Raw genomic sequence first — 18,314 nt, forward strand, 5'->3', positions numbered from 1 at the left:
ACACATTGGAGAAGGAAATGGCAACCCACTCCAGTGTTCTTGCCTGGAGAATCCCAGGGATGGTGGAGCCTGGTGGGCTGCCGTCTATGGGGTCGCACAGAGTCGGACACGACTGAAGCGACTTAGCAGCAGCAGCAGCAGCAGGCTGCAGTCTGATGTTCTGTTCCAGTTTCACCCTCTTCGGTGCTTTATTCGAGGTCCTTTACACCAAACGCTGTCTCATTGGATTTGCGTGTCAACCAAGTGAGGAGGGTCTTACGAGCAGTATCAACCTTTTGTAAATGAGAAAACTAAAGCCCAAAGAAGCCCTGAGGACTGTTCAGGGCTGAAGCAGGCTCCGGCTGGCACTGGTGATTTTGCAGCCCACGTGGCCCCACTGCCCCCCGGTGCTCTGCGTGACTCCAGCCAGGTCCAGCTGACGTCTTTGCCATCTGCTCTCGGGCACCATCTGGGGAGCTATTTTCAGCCCCTGCTCTGCTCTCCCATGTCAAGGTGGTGGGGGTGTAGAGGCTGTGAACGTCCCCCTGAGAAGCCCAGGGTCCTTTCAACTGCTTTCTCGTCTCGGGCTGTCCTGGGAGAGCAGGAAGAGGGGGAACATATCCACCCATCGCCTCTTGCCAGGAGGGTTGCAGCGGTCACACAGCTGCTCTTCCCTGTCTGGGCTTGCCTTCTCCCAGTTGTCATCTGCATCCATGCTAAAATGATCTTTAGAAGATGCAAGTCTGGCCTGTCTTCTGCTAAGCACTCTAGAAAAAATGCAGACTCCAAGGCAAGGCTCACCAGGTCCCCCAGAATCTCGTCCATGGCTCTGTCTCCTGCCTCACTTTCTCTACTCCCGAAATCTCCGCTACAGCCACACCAAACTGCCTGCCCACCACACTCTATTTCTTGTTCAGTAGGCTCCTGGGGACATACTCCATCTAATAGCTTCAGGTAATAAATGGATGCCGATGCTGGGAAAGACTGAGGGCAGGAGGGTAAAGGGACAACAGAGGTTGAGATTGTTGATTGGCATCACCCACTCAATGGACATGAGTTTGAGTAAACTCCGGGAGATGGTGAAGGTCAGGGAAGCCTGGTGTGCTGCATTCCATGGGGCCACAAAGAGTTGGACACAACTTAGCAACTGGACAATGACAAACGTAAAGGGATGGTTCTCAGCAAGCATCCCTGAGCCATTGTGACTGGGCAGGGTGGGGACAGGTGGGCTTCCAAATGCCTCAGATAGCCTCAAGTGAGGGAGCAAGACCTGGTACCTGTCCATTGTCACCAGCTCTGTCTGTGATCACTTCACAGCCCATTCATTTCTGGCTGGGGCACTAAGCAAGCACTCTTTGGGTCAATGTCATCCACACACTGACAGCAGGAATGCTCAAGGCATTCTGGGTTGACATCAGGACACATAGCTAGAGGCTTTCCTGGTAGCTCAGTGGTAAAGGATCCAGCTGCCAATACAGGAAATACGCATTCAATCCCTGGTCCCGGAAGATCCCACCTGCCTCAGAGCAACTAAGCCCATGCACCACAGATATTGAACCCATGCTCTAGAGCCCGGGAGCTACAACTACTGAAGCCTGTGCACCCTAAAGCCCGTGCTCTGAAACTAGAGGAGCCACCACAATGAGAAGCCCATGAACTGCAGCTAGAGAGTAGCCCCTGCTCTCTGCAACTGGAGAAAAGCCCGAGCAGCAGCGAAGACCCAGCACAGCCAGAAATCACTAAATAAATGAATGAAAATTTAGAAGACACATAGCCAGCCTTCCCTCCCCACCTTCCCTCTTTCCCATCATCTCTCGTGCCCGCCACCCCCACTGTCCCATCTCAACAGCCCCTCTGACTGCTCTCTAGTCGGCTGGTGCCTCTCAGGAGCCTTCTGAGTGGTCATGTGATGCTGCCCCCTTCGTCCCCCATGACTAAGGGACGGGGGTCAAAGAGTCTAGACCAACGGAAATAGCCAGGCCACAGAGAAGACTGGTTCCTCCCCTCTTCCTGTCTATATTAGCTTCCTAGGGCTGCTGTGACAAAGGACCACAAACTGGATGGCTTAAACATTAAAAAAGGTATTGCCTACCAGTTCTGAAGGGCTTCCCTCATAGCTCAGTCGGTAAAGAATCTGGCTGCAATGCAGGAGACCTGGGTCTGATTCCTGGGTGGGGAAGATCCCCTAGAGAAAGAAATGGTAATCCACTCCAGTATTCTTGCCTGGAAAATCCCATGGACAGAGGAGCCTGACTGGTTACAGTCCATGGGTCGCAAGAGCCGGACATGACTTAGTGACTAAACCACCACCACCACCAGTTCTAGAGGCCAGGAGTCCACAAAAGATGCTTGCAGGGTTGGTTCCTTCCAAGGGGCCTGAGGAATGGCTCTGTTCTAGGCCTCCCTTGGGGCTTATCAACAACCTTCTCCATGTTCATATGGCATTGTCCTTGCGTGAGCGTCTGTCCCAAATTTCCCCTGTTTATGTGGACACCAGTCATATTGGATTGCGTGCGTGTGTGCTCAGTCACTCGGTTGTCTCCAACTCTTGCAAACCCATGGACTGTAACTGGCCAGGCTCCTCTTTCCATGGGAATTTTCAGACAAGAATACTGAAGTGAGTTGCCATTTCCTTCCCCAGGGGATCCTCCCAACCCAGGGATCCAACCTGTGTCTCATGATTGACAGCTGGCTCTTTGCCACTGCTCTACCTGAGAAGCCCCATATTGGATTCAGTTCAGTTCAGTTCAGTTCAGTCACTCAGTCATGCCCGACTCTTTGCAACCCCATGAATCACAGCATGCCAGGCCTCCCTGTCCATCACCAACTCCCAGAGTTCACTCAAACTCACCATATTGGATTAGAGTCCCCCTAATGATCATTTTAACTTGATTACCTTGGTCAAGTCTCTATCTCCGAATAAAGACACAGTCTGAGATGCTGCGGGCTTCCCTGATAGCTCAGCAGGTAAAGAAGCCACCTGCAATGTAGGAGACCCCAGTTCGATTCCTTGGTCTGGCAGATCCACTGGAGAAGTGGTAGGCTACTCACTCCAGTATTCTTGAGCTTCCCTGGTGGCTCAGCTGGTAAAGAATCTGCCTGCAATGTGGGAGACCTGGGTTCGATCCCTAGGTTAGGAAGGTCCCCTGGTGAAGGGAAAAGCTACGCACTCCAGTATTCTGGCCTGGAGAATTCCATGGACTATACAGTCCATGGGGTCACAAGGAGTTGGACACGACTGAGTGGCTTTGACTTTGACTGAGAGAGATACTGCAGTCGGGACTTCAGCACCAGGTTTAGGGGAACCCAGTTCACTCTGTGATCCCCCAGGACTGCTGATCTCTGCTGACACTTCTGTTGTCTTTTTAAAAATTTTTATATGGTTGCATCCACTCTTAGCTTGTCATGCAGGCTGTTCGTTATGGCATGAATGCTCTTTCATTGAGGCGCATGGACTCAGCAGTTGTGTCATTCAGGTTTAGTGGCCCTGAGGCATGTGAGAACATAGTTCCCTAACCAGGGATCAAACCCACGTCCCCTGCATTGGAAGGTGGATTCTTTACCACTGGACCACCAGAGAAGTCCCTCAGTGTCTGTCTTGATTCACAGCATCGGCTAGCCCTGGGATCATAGGACCCACCCTAGGAATTAAGCCAGAAATCAGACCTGGATTCCAGCCTGAGCACTGCCCAGGGTAGACTGTACGTTGGCCTTGAATTGTCATTTTACTTCTCTGAGCCTGTTTCTGAAACCAAAATGGAGGAAATCGCTTCTGTCTTGCCTGCCTCACGGAACTGCTGTGAACACCCAATAAGACAGTGAATGTGACAGTGTCGTGAAAAAATCAGTATCCCACAAATGTGAAGTCGTATCTCCACAAGATCATGATTGCTCGGAAGAATAAAGGAATCCTCGGGCTAGAAAAGCCCCATCCTCACCCTCAGAAACTGAAGGAAAACCATTCCTGTTATGAAGCCATCTTTTTTTATGCCTCCCAAGAGGAAACTACACATTTCCCAGACTCCTGTTCCGATGAATTACAGCGTTCATTCACTCCAGGCCATCCGCACCTGACCTAATCCACTGTGCCTCGGTCAAGCCCATCTGACTTCCCTCTGGCCTGGGTCAGGGAGAACTGGTCACTACGCATTATTTCTCAGTCATCTCTTTCATTAAATCAGACTTTCCCTGATCGCTCACCATGCTCAAGGCACTGTGCTTCGGACCACGGACCCTGAGCCTAAGAAGACACTATCCCCACCCTTCTGTGACTCACAGTCTAAAGGCTGGGAGTGTCTGGGGTGCAACCTAGCCTTCTCCCTAAGAAATATACCCCTTCTCAGGCAGTGCTTCCTTATGTAGGATGTGTGTGTCAAAGTCGCTTTAGTTGTGTCCAACTCTTTGCAACCCCTTGTACTGTAGCCCTCCAGACTCCTCTGTCCATGGGATTCTCCAGGCAAGAATACTGGAGCGGGTTGCATGCCCTCCTTCAGGGGTTCTTCCTGACCCAGAGATCCAACCCATGTCTCCTGTGGTCCCTGCATTGCAGACGGATTCTTTACTGCTGAGGCACTGGGGAAGCCCCTCCTTGTGTAGCAGTGTCTCCTAACTCTTTGTTCTCCTGAGACAGCACCCTCCGCACCTTCACAGGCAGGTGACCCTGGCCTTCTTTGCACTGAACTGTCCTTCAAGCCAGGATGATTCCACTGGTCTTTTTCCGTCAGTGCATCTGGTGGTTCTGCTACTGATTAGTGCTTAGGCAAAAGCTGCCGCCCCAAAGTCTACATGGAGAAGACCTCAGCATCCTGCTGTTTTAAAACGCACATCTGGAGGACTTCCCTGGTGGTCCAGTGCTTAAGACTTCACCTTCCGATGCAGGGAATGTGGGTTCAATCCCTGGTTGGGGAGCTAAGATCCCATATACCTTGAGGCCAAGAAACCAAAACATAAAACAGAAGCGATATCATAACAAATTCAACAAAGCCTTTAAAAATGGTCCACTTCAACAGCAAACAAAAAAGTCTTAAAAATAAATAAATAAAATGGGCATCTGGGATCTGACTCCACCATCAGTCCCACACCACCCGACAAAGAAGGTGGCCGTCTGCTGGCTGACCCAGCTCACCGTGTGAATGATACCTCTTCTATCACATTCCGTTATCTCTCCACTAATAGCCTGGTTGATCTGGCTTGTTGGAATTCTCCCGATCGTAAGCTGTTGGTTCCTGCGCCCTACATGGTTCTCTCTGGTCACTATCTTTGACCACACCTGTGTTTCCAGATTCTCCTGGAATCACACCTTGACCCTGACCTGCTTCTTCATGTAGCACCAATGACCTCTAATTTACCTCTGCAAATCTCTCCCAAGAACATCCTCAATTTTCATATATGGATAGCCAGCTCATTCTCACATATTTAATCCCCCAACCTGCTTGTTCTTGCAAAGATCCCAGTGGCTTCTCCCCACTTTTCAGTAAAGACTTAGTCAGAGAGCCCTCTCTCACTTAATAAATTTCTGCAGTGTGCTTATTAGTGTCTTGTAATGTAGATGCCTAAATAATTAAGACTAACCCACATGTGTCAAATTAAATGAGCCAAATACATTGAGAAATTGCTTCGGCCTCCATTTCTTTTATTAATCATGTTTTTTTATATAAAAAAAAAGGAAGTCTTTTCCTGCTCATTTGCAAAAATCAAACATGGTCCATGAGAGTCTTACTTATAATTACCGTGTGTATATACAGCCTCTTTCACTGGGCAATACCCCTGGTGGCATATTACTTGACATAGGACAGGGTGGGTTGGGGTGGCAGAGATGGTCAACTCCAAGTCAGCAGGTGATCCACAGTCTCTAAATCTGTAGGAGGACCATGCCCCTCCATTTCCCTGAGAGGTGAGGGAATGGTCCGGGAAGCCCTGCTCGAACACTGGCCAAAATCCACCCAGAGGCTTCTGCCCGCACTCTTCTGCCAGAGTTTGTTCCTGGGCTCAATGCAAGAACCCAAACCCAAGCTCCCTTTCTCATTAGGAGCCGCTGCTGATGTACTTCAGATGAGCATAGGAAGTCAGTGGAAAATATAATAGGAATCATCAGCAATTGTATCATTCTCATGATGAACAATACGCGTGTAATTATAATGGGCTGGTTAACTCTGCCTGTCGTCAGCATGTTGAGGTTTCAATAGGGTCCTGGGCTAAAGGCTGTTGTTTGCTGGGGCTCAGAGCCACCTCACAGCTAGAGCTTCTGCAGCCCCTCCTCCTGGCAGGCTGCATTCCTGCCTCTTGAAGGTGGTTGTTAGAAAGGATCCACAAATATAGTAAGTAAACATCAAAGGGGCTTTGATCCGCATGGCTTTCGACAGAGCAGGAGCCCCTGAAGAAAGGGCCGAGGCCTTGGATGAGGGAACTTAACATCGTCAATTTGGGCGCCTGAGATGTAAGGCCGTTTGAAGTGAGGGCGTTTTGGCTGTGCCTTCAGACGAGCGAGCATGGAGAGAAAGGAAGAGAAGTGAGTGCCTTTGGAAAAGGCACGCTCAGATCTGCTTCTCTGCTCTTTACTGATAGTCAATAAACCCCTTTAAAGAATCAAGAGATCAAAGCCCACAACCTCCCTGGGCCATGGCATTCCGCCACCACCCACCATGCTTTGTTTTCCTCTGGGGCGGGAGCCCCTGAGCTTGACTTATCTGTGTCTCTCTGGCCCTTTCATCCCGCTGCTCCGAGAGGCTGGGCCTGGACCACAAGAGGTCGGGAGAGGGCTGGAGGAGAAGGAGCCCAGCCTCTCTGTGCTCTGGCAGCCTAGATGCGGACCAGCCGGGGCTCAGAGTATCACCAAGAGTCCAGGAAGAAGATGCTGTGACATATCCCTCCGTGGCACCCTCCTCTAAAAAACTGATGAGGGGACTAGCCAGGCACCTGGGAAGCTGACAAAGTCTGGGAGGAGTTGCAGTCCCATCCCTGCCTCTGGAAATCATACCCCTTATCCATTTTCCCAGTTCATGGCAGCTGCCACATCTGTATGACTTCAAAGCAAAGAGGTGGGGATGGGAAGGCTACAATAATCGTGGGAAGTCATTTAACATTTTGAACTTCAGTTTTCTCATCTGCGTAGTGTGAATAGTAATAGCCGATCTGCCTCTCTCATGCAGTGACTGTGGGGAATCCAAAGAGAAACCTGTTTCTGAACCCACAAGTGCTGATGACAAATCAGGAATAAAGGACAGATGTGTGTGTGTGTGCTCAGTCACTCGGCATATCTGACTCTTTGCAGCCCCATGGAATGTAGCCCGCCAGGCTCCTCTGTCCATGGGATTCTCTAGGCAAGAATACCGGAGTGGGTTGCCATTTCCTACTCCAGGGGATCTTCTGGATCCAGGGATCAAACCCATGTCTCTTGAGTCTCCTGAATAGACAGGCAGATTCTTTACCACTGTGCCACCTTTAGGGCAAAGGATAGATACCGGAAAGGAAATCTTGCCTGGTTAACCAAGGTACTCCAGGGCTTATATACAATGGACACTGATTTTCAGTATATCGTCGTGCGGGAAAACTGGTCTCTTGCATTTGCTACCTGGAATCATTGTTCTAACTTGTTGTTGTATTGGGTCAAAGTCTTGTGGGACCAGAATCTATGTCTTATGTTTCTTAGCCATCCCCACCCCTGTGCTCCACGCTGAGTCTATGCTCATAAGTGTCTGATGACGATGCTGTATTGTGCCTGAATGTAAGGATGAACAGGGATCCTCAGCCCATACACTCACTCTCTCCCACAAGTAGACTCCTTCTACCTACACCTTGACCCCTGCATACTATGCGTAGTAAGTCACTTCAGTCATGTCCAACACTTTGGGATCCCCTGAACTGTAGCCCACCAGGCTCCTCTGTCCATGGGATTCTCCAGGCAAGAATACTGGAGTGGGTTGCCATGCCCTCCTCCAGCGGATCCTCCCGACCCAGGGATTGAACCTACCTCTCTTATGTCTCCTGCTTTGGCAGGCATGTTCTTTACCACTAGCGCCACCTGGGAAGCCCCTTGGCCGCTGTGTCTTCCCCTAAATTCTCCACTGTATCTGGTTGTGCTGTTCCGTCCTGGACACCACTGGCTGGACTCTGCCTCTTCTCTGGCTTCACCACAGTCCTGATGTAATCTGGGCATACCCCTTTCAAGCCTGGGGACTCATTAACCTAGAGAGTAAAGGTTATGACTGTGGACTCTGCAGTCAGGCTGCCTCTGTTCAAACTCTTGGTTCTGCCACCTACCAGCTCTTTCATCTAAGACCACCTACCTAATATGCTCATAAATGAGGATATAATATAAAAATGGGGTAACAGTGGTATATCATAGAGTATATCATAGTGGTACCTTATAGAGTTGTTGCAAAGATCAAATAAGCAAATTATTGGCCTTAAGTTATACCTGGACTGTATAAAATAGATAACTAATGAGAACCAACTGTATAGCACAGAGAATTCTGCTTGATGTTCTGTGGTGACCTAAATGGGAAGGAAATCCAAAAGAAAAAAAGAGAGAGAGGATATATGTATATTATAGCTGATTTACTTTGCTGTACAGCAAAACTAACAGAATACTGTAAAGTAACTATACACTGATAAGTAAATAAATACAAGTCACATTCGCAACATCTTAAAATTATGAAAATCCTAGAAATAAAGCTGATGAAAGTTTTGAAAAAAATCGTGCCTGGACCAAGTGCTTTCTAAATGTCTGTTGAATAAGTAGCCCTTTTATAAGAGCAACAAGTTTTACATCTCTTGCAAAAGGACCTTCACTGACCCCTGACCCATTCCAAGCTCACCCACTTCTGCTTTTCTTCCAGAGCTGGGCCTCCAGAAAAGAGGATGCTGTCTGGTGCTGGGCTACATGGCCAAGGACAAGTTCCGGAGAATGAATGAAGGTCAGTGGGAACCTGCCTTCTCAGGGGTGTTGGGGAGGAAGGAAGCTCTGCCTACAGCTGTGGCAGCAGGAAAAAGACCCTAGGGCTTCTCAGAAGGACAGCAGACCGATGAGGCTGGTTTCCATGAGGCTGTTCAGATATTAACGTAGGGAAGAAACACTGTGTGCTGACTCATGAGCACTTTTTCCTGCCCTCGCTTTCCTTCCTCCCTTTAGGTTCCCTCCTTCTCTTCCTGTCTCCACCCTTCCCTTTGCCCCTCACCTACCCACCTCACTCAGCTAAATCTGCTCCTGTTATCTTTTCTAATCCAGACCTGATGGCCTTTCTCCTTTACATTCGTATTTCTTGAAAGCTAATTGAATTAAAGGGACCTCACGGGGCATTTGGGAGGATACTAAAGAAGAATAAGGCAGAACTCTTTATTCTCAAAGGACTTCCACTCAAAAACCTGCCCTCTTTTCCAACTCCTTCAGCCCTACCTCTCCCTCTTACTCAGAGGCCATTCTGTCTTCCTCTAGCACTGGGTCTTTCTTCGGATGCTTGACTGGGCCACAGAAGGCAGGAGGTGGCGGGGTGGAGAAGGTATTGGCGTTGATGTGGAGGCTGGGACGTGAGAGGAGTGCTGTCACTTCTGGGCCCGCTGTAATAAAGAGCCAATCCCCTCATCCCCAGCCATCTGTCTCCGTGCAGCTAATAACCCTCTCCATCAGATGCCACAGATTGTTTGTCAGGATTCAAAAGTAGATAAACAATGGCTGGGGATGCCATTTATTCATTAAAGTCAGACAAATGAAGCCCTGGCTTCTCACCAACCCAGATTGCCGTGAGCCGGGCCCCTCCCTTCCCAAGGCCCAGCGCCCCCTGTAGCCTCATTCCCATTCCAGGCATAGAAAAGACAGCGCCCCTGTACCATCCCTAGCCCCAGACTTAGACCACATTATTGCTCCCATGCCCTCTTCCTAAGCTCCTCGGCTGGCTCTCCTCCCAGCCTCTAGACCATGACACCACACTCCCACGTGCTCCCCAGACCTAATGCCTCACCAGCTAGAGCTTTGTTGCCAGGACCCATCGTGGTGACAGTTTGACAACAGTTAGGTCAGTGCAATTAAACACAAAGAGTATTACCTCCCCGGTTTCACTGTCTGCCTGTGTAAGAAGGCAACAGCATCAAGAAGCTACTTCTTATTTGTAGAAGCCCCATGGCTGAGCACAGCCAGGATTGAAGCTGCATTTTCTGCATCCTGCCAGTCAATCTTCCTTCCTGACTTTTCTCTCAGCCCAGCCCTCCCTTCCCACCACCACCTTCTTGAGAGTGCAAGGCAGTAACTTCTAATTTGTGGGAACTGACAGCATGGCTCTGTCCATGGTGCTGAATAGACACATTCGCTTGCTGGCAATGCTCATTAGAGAAGCTGAAATGAGGCTCCCAGGGAATGGGGGAACCAAAAAAGTCAGGAGCTGGGATGGATTTGAAAGCTCAGCTTCCAAGTGCCTGACCCCAGTAGGAGGATACTGAATCCAGATCTTGGGGCCTGTAAAGAATCATATCACAAAGGATGATGGACATGATTCGACTCCTCCCACTTTTCATATGTGGCTCGGGCTGCCATATCAAAATACCACAGACTGAGTGGCTTAAACACAGAAAGTTATATTCTCGCAGTTCTAGAGACTGGAAATCCAAGATCAAAGTGCCAGCATGGTCAGATTCTGGTGAGAGCTCCCTTTGTGGTGTGCAAACAGCAACCTTCTCACTGAGTCATCCCATGGCAGAGAGAGAATGCTCTGGTGTCTCTTCTTATGTGCTTGCGTGCGTGCATGCTAAGCCTCTTCAGTGGTGTCTGACTCTCTGGGACCCCATGGACTGCACCTGCCAGGCTCCTCTGTCCATGGGATTCTCCAGGCCAGAATACTGGAGTGGGTTGTCATGCCCTCCTCCAGGGGATTTTCCCAACCCAGGGATCAAACCCACATATCTTATGTCTCCTGCTTTGGTAGGTGGGTCCTTTACCACTAGTGCTGCCTGGGAAGCCTGTCTTTTTAAAAAGAAGTTTAAATACATTTGCCATAAAGAAAGGTACGATGGTAATACCCTGAGCCAGAGATTAGGAAAATGGTAAGAAAAACAAGTGCACCCTTAATAGCTCCTTAAACATTGTTCAAGTAAAGAAGGAAGGAAGAAATTTAGGGGACTAGAAGAGGACTTGGGAGCAAGACTAGGATCTGATTACTTGTAAGAATTGTTAGCCTTACTTTGTGCAACAACTAAGCTAAGACACATTTTTAAAGTTAATGTGTTTATTTTAAATGGAGGATAGTTACTTTATAATACCGTGGTGTTTGTGCCATACATTGACATGAATCAGCCACGGGTACACCTGTGTCTCCCCATCCTGAACCCTTCCTCCCTCCTCCCTCCCTACGCCATCCCTCTGGGTTGTCCCAGAGCACCAGCTCTGAGTACCCTGCTTCATGCATCAACCTTGCACTGGTCATAAGATGGCATTTTAACAGGTCTTTATGTCTTTAGTTTGGCTAGGTCGGGTCTTGGCTTCGGCACACAGTACCTTTGTTGACACATCGTTGAGGTCAGTGGGCTTCTCTAGTGTCCATGTGGGATCTTAGTTCCCCAAATAGGTATGGAATCCATGTCCCCTGCATTGGAAGATGAATTCTTAGCCACTGGACCACCAGGGAAATAATTGATGTTGTTCAGTCACTCAGTTGTGTCTGATTCTGTGTGACCCCATGAACTGCAGCACTCCAGGCTCCTCTGTCTTTCACTATCTCCCAGATGGCATTTTAAATAGGTTTTTCTTGTTAAAAAAGCAAGATACTGAAGCAATGCCCCTTCTCTTTGAGCCCCTTTTCAAACACACATAAGCCACAAAAATGGGTTATTCCTTTCAACGGATTGTGATCCACTTGTCTGGGAATGAGCGATTCTAGGTGCTTTCAGTTCAGTTCAGTTCAGTCGCTCAGTCGTGTCCAACTCTCCGCGACCCCATGAATCACAGCACGCCAGGCCTCCCTGTCCATCACCAACTCCCGGAGTTCACTCAAACTCATGTCCACAGAGTAGGTGATGCCATCCAGCCATCTCATTCTCGGTCGTCCCCTTCTCCTCCCGCCCCCAACCTTTCCCAGCATCAGAGTCTTTTCCAGTGAGTCAACTCGTCACATGAGGTGGCCAAAGTATTGCAGTTTCAGCTTTAGCATCAGTCTTTCCAATGAACACCCAGGATCGATCTCCCTTAGAATGGACTGGTTGGATCTCCTTGCAGTACAAGGGACTCTCAAGAGTCTTCTCCAACACCACAGTTCAAAAGCATCAATTCTTCGGCGATCAGCTTTCTTCACAGTCCAACTCTCACATCCATACACGACCATGGGAAAAACCATAGCCTTGACTAGACGAACCTTTGTTGGCAAAGTAATGTCTCTGCTTTTTAATATATTATCAAGGTTGGTCATAACTTTCCTTCCAAGGAGTAAGCGTCTGTTAATTTCATGGCTGCAATAAGCGTCTGCAGTGATTTTGGAGCCCCAAAAAATAAAGTCTGACACTGTTTCCACTGTTTCCCCATCTATTTCCCATGAAGTGATGGGACCAGATGCCGTGATCTTTGTTTTCTGAATGTTGAGCTTCAAGCCAACCTTTTCACTCTCCTCTTTCACTTTCATCAAGAGGCTTTTGAGTTCCTCTTCACTTTCTGCCATAAGGGTAGTGTCATCTGCATATCTGAGATTATTGATATTTCTCCCAGCAATCTTGATTTCAGCTTGTGCTTCTTCCTGCCCAGCGTTCCTCATGATGTACTCTGCATATAAGTTAAATAAGCAAGGTGACAATATACAGCCTTGATGTACTCCTTTTCCTATTTGGAACCAGTCAGTTGTTCCATGACCAGTTCTGACTGTTGCTTCCTGACCTGCATACAGGTTTCTCAAGAGGCAGGTCAGGTGGTCTGAGATTCCCATCTCTTTCAGAATGTTCCACAGTATATTGTGATCCACACAGTCAAAGGCTTTGGCATAGTCAATGAAGCAGAAATAGATGTTTTTCTGGAACTCTCTTGCTTTCTCCATGATCCAGCGGATGTTGGCAATTTGATCTCTGGTGCCTCTGCCTTTTCTAAAACCTGCTTGAACATCTGGGAGTTCACGGTTCACATATTGCTGAAGCCTGGCTTGGAGAATTTTGAGCATGAGTTTACTAGCGTGTGAGATGAGTGCAATTGTGCAGTAGTTTGAGCATTCTTTGGCATTCCCTTTCTTTGGGATTGGAGTGAAGACTGACCTTTTCCAGTCCTGTGGCCACTGCTGAGTTTTCCCAATTTGCTGGCATATTGAGTGTAGCACTTTCACAGCATCATCTTTCAAGATTTGAAATAGCTCAACTGGAATTCCATCACCTCCACTAGCTTTGTTCGTAGTGATGCTTTCTAAGGCCCACTTGACTTCACATTCCAAGATGTCTGGCTCTAGGTCAGTGATCACGTTATCGTGACTATCTTGGTCGTGAAGATCTTTTTTGTACAGTTCTTCTGTGTATTTTTGCCACCTCTTCTTAATATCTTCTGCTTCTGTTAGGTCCCTACCATTTCTGTCCTTTATCGAGCCCATCTTTGCATGAAATGTTCCCTTGGAATCTCTAATTTTCTTGAAGAGATATCTTGTTTTTCCTATTCTGTTGTTTTCCTCTATTTCTTTGCACTGATCACTGAGGAAGGCTTTCTTATCTCTCCTTGCTATTCTTTGGAACTCTGCATTCAGATGCTTATATCTTTCCTTTTCTCCTTTGCTTTTCGCTTCTCTTCTTTTCACAGCTATTTGTAAGGCCTCCTCAGACAGTCATTTTGCTTTTTTGCATTTCTTTTCCATGGGGATGGTCTTGTTCCCTGTCTCCTTTACAATGACACGAACCTCCGTCCAGAGTTCATCAGGCACTCTATCAGATCTAGTCCCTTAAATCTATTCCTCACTTAGCCCAATCTAAACTCTCCCCCTAGTGAAGATGCACTGAGAATCAAGCAGGAGGCAATGGAGGCATCAGCAATGGCTGGGAAGTGACAGAGCAGCTTGCCCCCATCTCTGCCTCCCTCACTGCCTGTGGCTCTCGCGTCTCCCAAATGCCCCAGTGCGTGCTCATGCCCACACAGAGTAGCTGCTGCTGCCCCCAAGTAAGCAAGGACATGAGGGGGTGGCGAGCAAGTTAAACCACCCTGTATGAGGAGTTACAGATCTCAGCTACAAAGAGGAGACAGGATAGGAGGTGGGGGAGTCGGTGGGGCCGAAGGAGAGATGCTGGAGGTGGGTGGGCTTTGGCCCTGGAGGGGTGAGAGGCATGAGGAGGGAAAGAGAGAGGGGCCTGGAAAGGAGGCAGATGTCTCTCTGCTCCCACTCCAGCCAGCCTAGCTACCCCAAGTGCCATATTACACATTTTTTTTCTCTTTCAAAAGCTCACATGCTCAAACCCCAACACGTCTGCACATAACAAAGAAGCATCAGCAAGCATGGGGAGCTGTTTTATGGTTTATAATTATCTTGTACCAATACTCAAAATGATTATAACTTCCACATATTAATAATTGAGCTGGAATAGCAGCTATGACATAGATCAAAAGCAGACATCTCTGTCCACACTGCCCTCTACACCTTGCTATAAATTGAACACTTGGTACAATAGTTTTTAAAAAAGTATAATTTTTTTCTCCCAGATGTTGAAATTAGTGAGATATTGGAACAATTAGCTGCTTCTTCCATTAAAGATAAGATGGTGATCATTATATTTGCCATTTAGAATAAATATGCAAGACCTACTTGTTCTGCATTGAGGCATATTTGTTCTGTTTAACAGTATCTAATAGAGTGTCTGTCACCCAGGAAGAAATGGTCCCCTATTTCATTTGTTTCCTTGTTAATTTTTGTATCTTTTTATTTTCTTTTCCCTCCACTCTCCCCTCCTTGCTACATTCTTACCCCCCCCCAAAAAAAAATAACAGCTTGAGAAGGAGCAAGAGAAAAATCCTGAATGAACAGGAGCTTTATAGATCTGGGGTTTATCATAAGCTAGAGTAATCACAATTGGTGCCGTTAAACTACACAAAGCAATAAAAAAGAAAACACTATTCAAAGATCGTTTAAGGAGGCATGTGATAGTTAATGAGAGGTTTGCTGTATTTGGGAGCATGTAATAGCTTCTTGGGTAGAATCTGCAGCATTTGCAGGAATGGAAGTGGTCGGTAAAATGTGTGTGTGTGTGTGTCTGTGTGTGTGTATGTTCTTCCCTGTTTGTGCTCAACACATCCGAGGCAGCGAGTGGAAATATGGACAAAAATCAATGAAAGGCGACAAAAAGGAGCAAATAAAGATAGACTAGGCATGAGACCATCACGTTTGTTTGACATAATTGTCTTCATGTGATTAAGTACATGGTGCTTTAAGTAGGAACTGCTGGAAGGAGATCATTTATTTATTCATCAAACAGTCAATGAACACGCACCATAAAAATAATACCAATTTTTCATAATAAGTGCCAGCCACTTGTTCTAAGCTCTGGAGCTTAAAAAGTAAAGAAGACGAGATTTCCCTGGTGGTTCAGTGGTTAAGACTCTGTGCTTCTACTGCAGGGGGCGTGGCTTTGGTCCATAGTCTAAGAACTAAGATCCCACATGCCAGGCAGTGTGGCCAAGGGGAAAAAAAGTAAATCAGCTATAGCCCCTGCCCTCTCGAGCTCCGGATAAAAAACACACAGTCACGACTCAGGGTTCCTGTCACCTCCACAGAGACCCTGCCGGACCACCTTCCCTAAGTGAAATTCCCCCACCATTGAGCTCCATTGTGACAACCAGCCTGTTTACTTGGTGGTACTTACTCTAACTGATGATTATTTATTACATTGTCCCACCTAAGAGTTAGCTTCAGAAAGGCGAGGCTCCTGCTTTCCTTGCCAGTCCTTGGACTTTAGCCCAGTGTCTCACACATAGAGACTGACCATTTTGAAATTAAGTAATTAGTTTGTGGGCTTTGCAGGTGGCTCAGTGGTAAAGAATCCACCTGCCAATGCAGGAGACACAAGTCTGATCCTTGGGTCAGAAAGATCCCGTTTAGAAGCAAATGGCAACCTATTCCGGTATTCTTGTCTGGGAGATTGCATGGACGTTTAGAAGCAAATGGCAACTTGTTCCGGTATTCTTTTCTGGGAGATTGCATGGACAGAGAAGCCTGGCAGGCTACAGTCCATGGGATCACAGAGTCAGACACGACTGAGCAACTAAACAACAAAAACAATTAGTGCCATGAGTGACAACGGAGGAGTACAGAAAGCTACCACAGGTATAAGGGGGATCTGGAGAAGGAGCTCAGTAGACAGAACACTCTGACACACAGCACCAGTCTTCACGTCCCCAGCAATTCCCTATGACTTACCTCTCTGCCTCTCCTCCAAGGCCAGCACTACAGTCCCTCTTGGGAGGCCAGGATCCACACAGATCAGCAGAGAGAAGGGCTAGGAGGTGAGGCTGCCAGGGATGTGTCTGTCCTGCAGCCACCTGCCCTCCTTCCTAACCCCTCCTACTGATGGACCATCTTCTCATCTAGGGCATTGCTAGGCAGGCATTTCCCATCAGAGCTGCAGGGGGAATTGCTCTCACATCACTCACACACTCACACACACACACACACACACCCTGTTCCCTTTCCTCTTCCCATCCTTCCCCCATGACCCACTTCGCCTGGAGAGCCCAGAACCACACACACACACACACACACACAGACACACACACACACACACACACACACCCTGTCCCCTTTCCTCTTCCCATCCTTCCCCCATGACCCACTTCGCCTGGAGAGCCCAGAACCACACACACACACACACACACACAGACACACACACACACACACACACACCCTGTTCCCTTTCCTCTTCCCATCCTTCCCCCATGACCCACTTCGCCTGGAGAGCCCAGAACCACTCTTCAGCTCCATGCACATTGCTTGCCCAGGGTGGATCCTATCCATGGGCAGAATAGGCAGCTCTCCCATGGAGTCAGATGAGGGGCTCTGCCTGCCTCTCAGAAAGCCTAGTCCTCCTCTGTGTTAGAACCTTGAACCACCCCAGTAAATACAGTGCAGCCCACTCAGCCAGAGAGGCCCAGGGTCAGTAGGAAGTTGCTGGAATAGGCAGGACCACACCCCAGGTCTGCTGACATCCAGTCCAGTGCTCTTAGAATGCAGAAAGAGGGGGCTGAGGCCGCAGTCGGAGGGGACGGCCCTAAGGCTTTGGCTTGAAAATGCAGAGAAGGTGGAAGGGGCGGGAGAACGTGGAGCAGAACACAGGAGACTGTCAGCCTGATGTGGGAGAAAGTCAGGGAAGATGGAGATGGGGACACAGGCCAGGAAAGACCCTTTCTTTCTGCAGAACCAGAAAAGGCTTCAAGGCCACAGGCTAGCAGTGGGGAAATGAGGGGGAAGGGAGGGGGAATGAGGGGGAAGGGAGGTAGTGGAGCACTGGCCTCCCTACCCGGGTGTCCCTTTGAGGCCGAGGTGGACCTGCCTGTGAGGCTCCCATCTGCCCGGGCTGCATATGTGGTCGGGGGCAGAGTCCGGGACCTTCAGCAGCACAGGCACCCTCTGCTTCCCCCTAAGTTATGGGAAGCAGGTGTGCCTCCCAGCACTGCTGCCTTCATCCTCCCTGCGGTGGTGGTTTAGTCACTAAGTCCTGTCTGACTCCTGTGACCCCACGGACTGTAGCCCACCAGGCTCCTCTGTCCATGGGGATTCTCTAGGCAAGAACACTGGAGTGGGTTGCCATGCCTTCCTCCAAGGGATCTTCCCAACCCAGGGATCAATCTCACGTCTCATATCTTCTACACTGACAGGCAGGTTCTTTACTCCTAGCGCCAGGGCCCACAGTCATTTTCCTGAGACAGTCTCTTCACTGCCTGCCAGAGCCCCCGGGGTGCTGGCTATTACTATCATTTTGTTAGTTGGGGCTTTGGGGGTGCATTTTTTCTTATTTCATTTTTCTTACTGATGTGTTTTCTTCTACTGGGCTGCAAAGCCGATTATTTGTATAACGTCCCTGTTTATTATTTATGGCGAAACTCAGATTTCCAGGGTGCTTTATGATTGTTATTTAATTTGCTCGGCGCCTTGGAAAAGGGTCGTCCATTTCCGTTCTCCTGCCTCGATCTGACGGTGGATTTCGGAGCTTTTTCCCAGGCCTGTTCCTCCAGCCACCATTCCTACCAGGAGACCTGCTTGGCTAAAGCAAGCTGGGGGCCACCTCGACCACACACCCTGCCAAGCTCCTCGGACTTCTTTTCCTTCGTTGTTCTCTCCAGTTCTCACCGAGACCTAGAAATGTTGCCTCCTGAACATCTCTCGAACCCATCCACCTCTGTCCATCTGACG

General features: G+C 48.6%; 1 protein-coding gene across 1 annotated transcript in view; it reads left to right on the top strand.

The window, feature by feature from the left end:
* Positions 1 to 18,314, top strand: part of KIRREL3 (kirre like nephrin family adhesion molecule 3) — a 620,470-nt gene that overhangs the window by 478,630 nt on the left and 123,526 nt on the right. Inside the window, exon 2 of the mRNA XM_088832222.1 lies at positions 8,817 to 8,894. Coding sequence (XP_088688348.1) covers positions 8,817 to 8,894 — 78 coding nt within the window. The remainder of the gene's footprint in view (positions 1 to 8,816; positions 8,895 to 18,314) is intronic.

Source organism: Moschus berezovskii, chromosome 25 (assembly GCF_049115385.1).
Source record: "Moschus berezovskii isolate FMDL1 chromosome 25, NW_MosBer_1.0, whole genome shotgun sequence".
NCBI lineage: Eukaryota > Metazoa > Chordata > Mammalia > Artiodactyla > Moschidae > Moschus > Moschus berezovskii.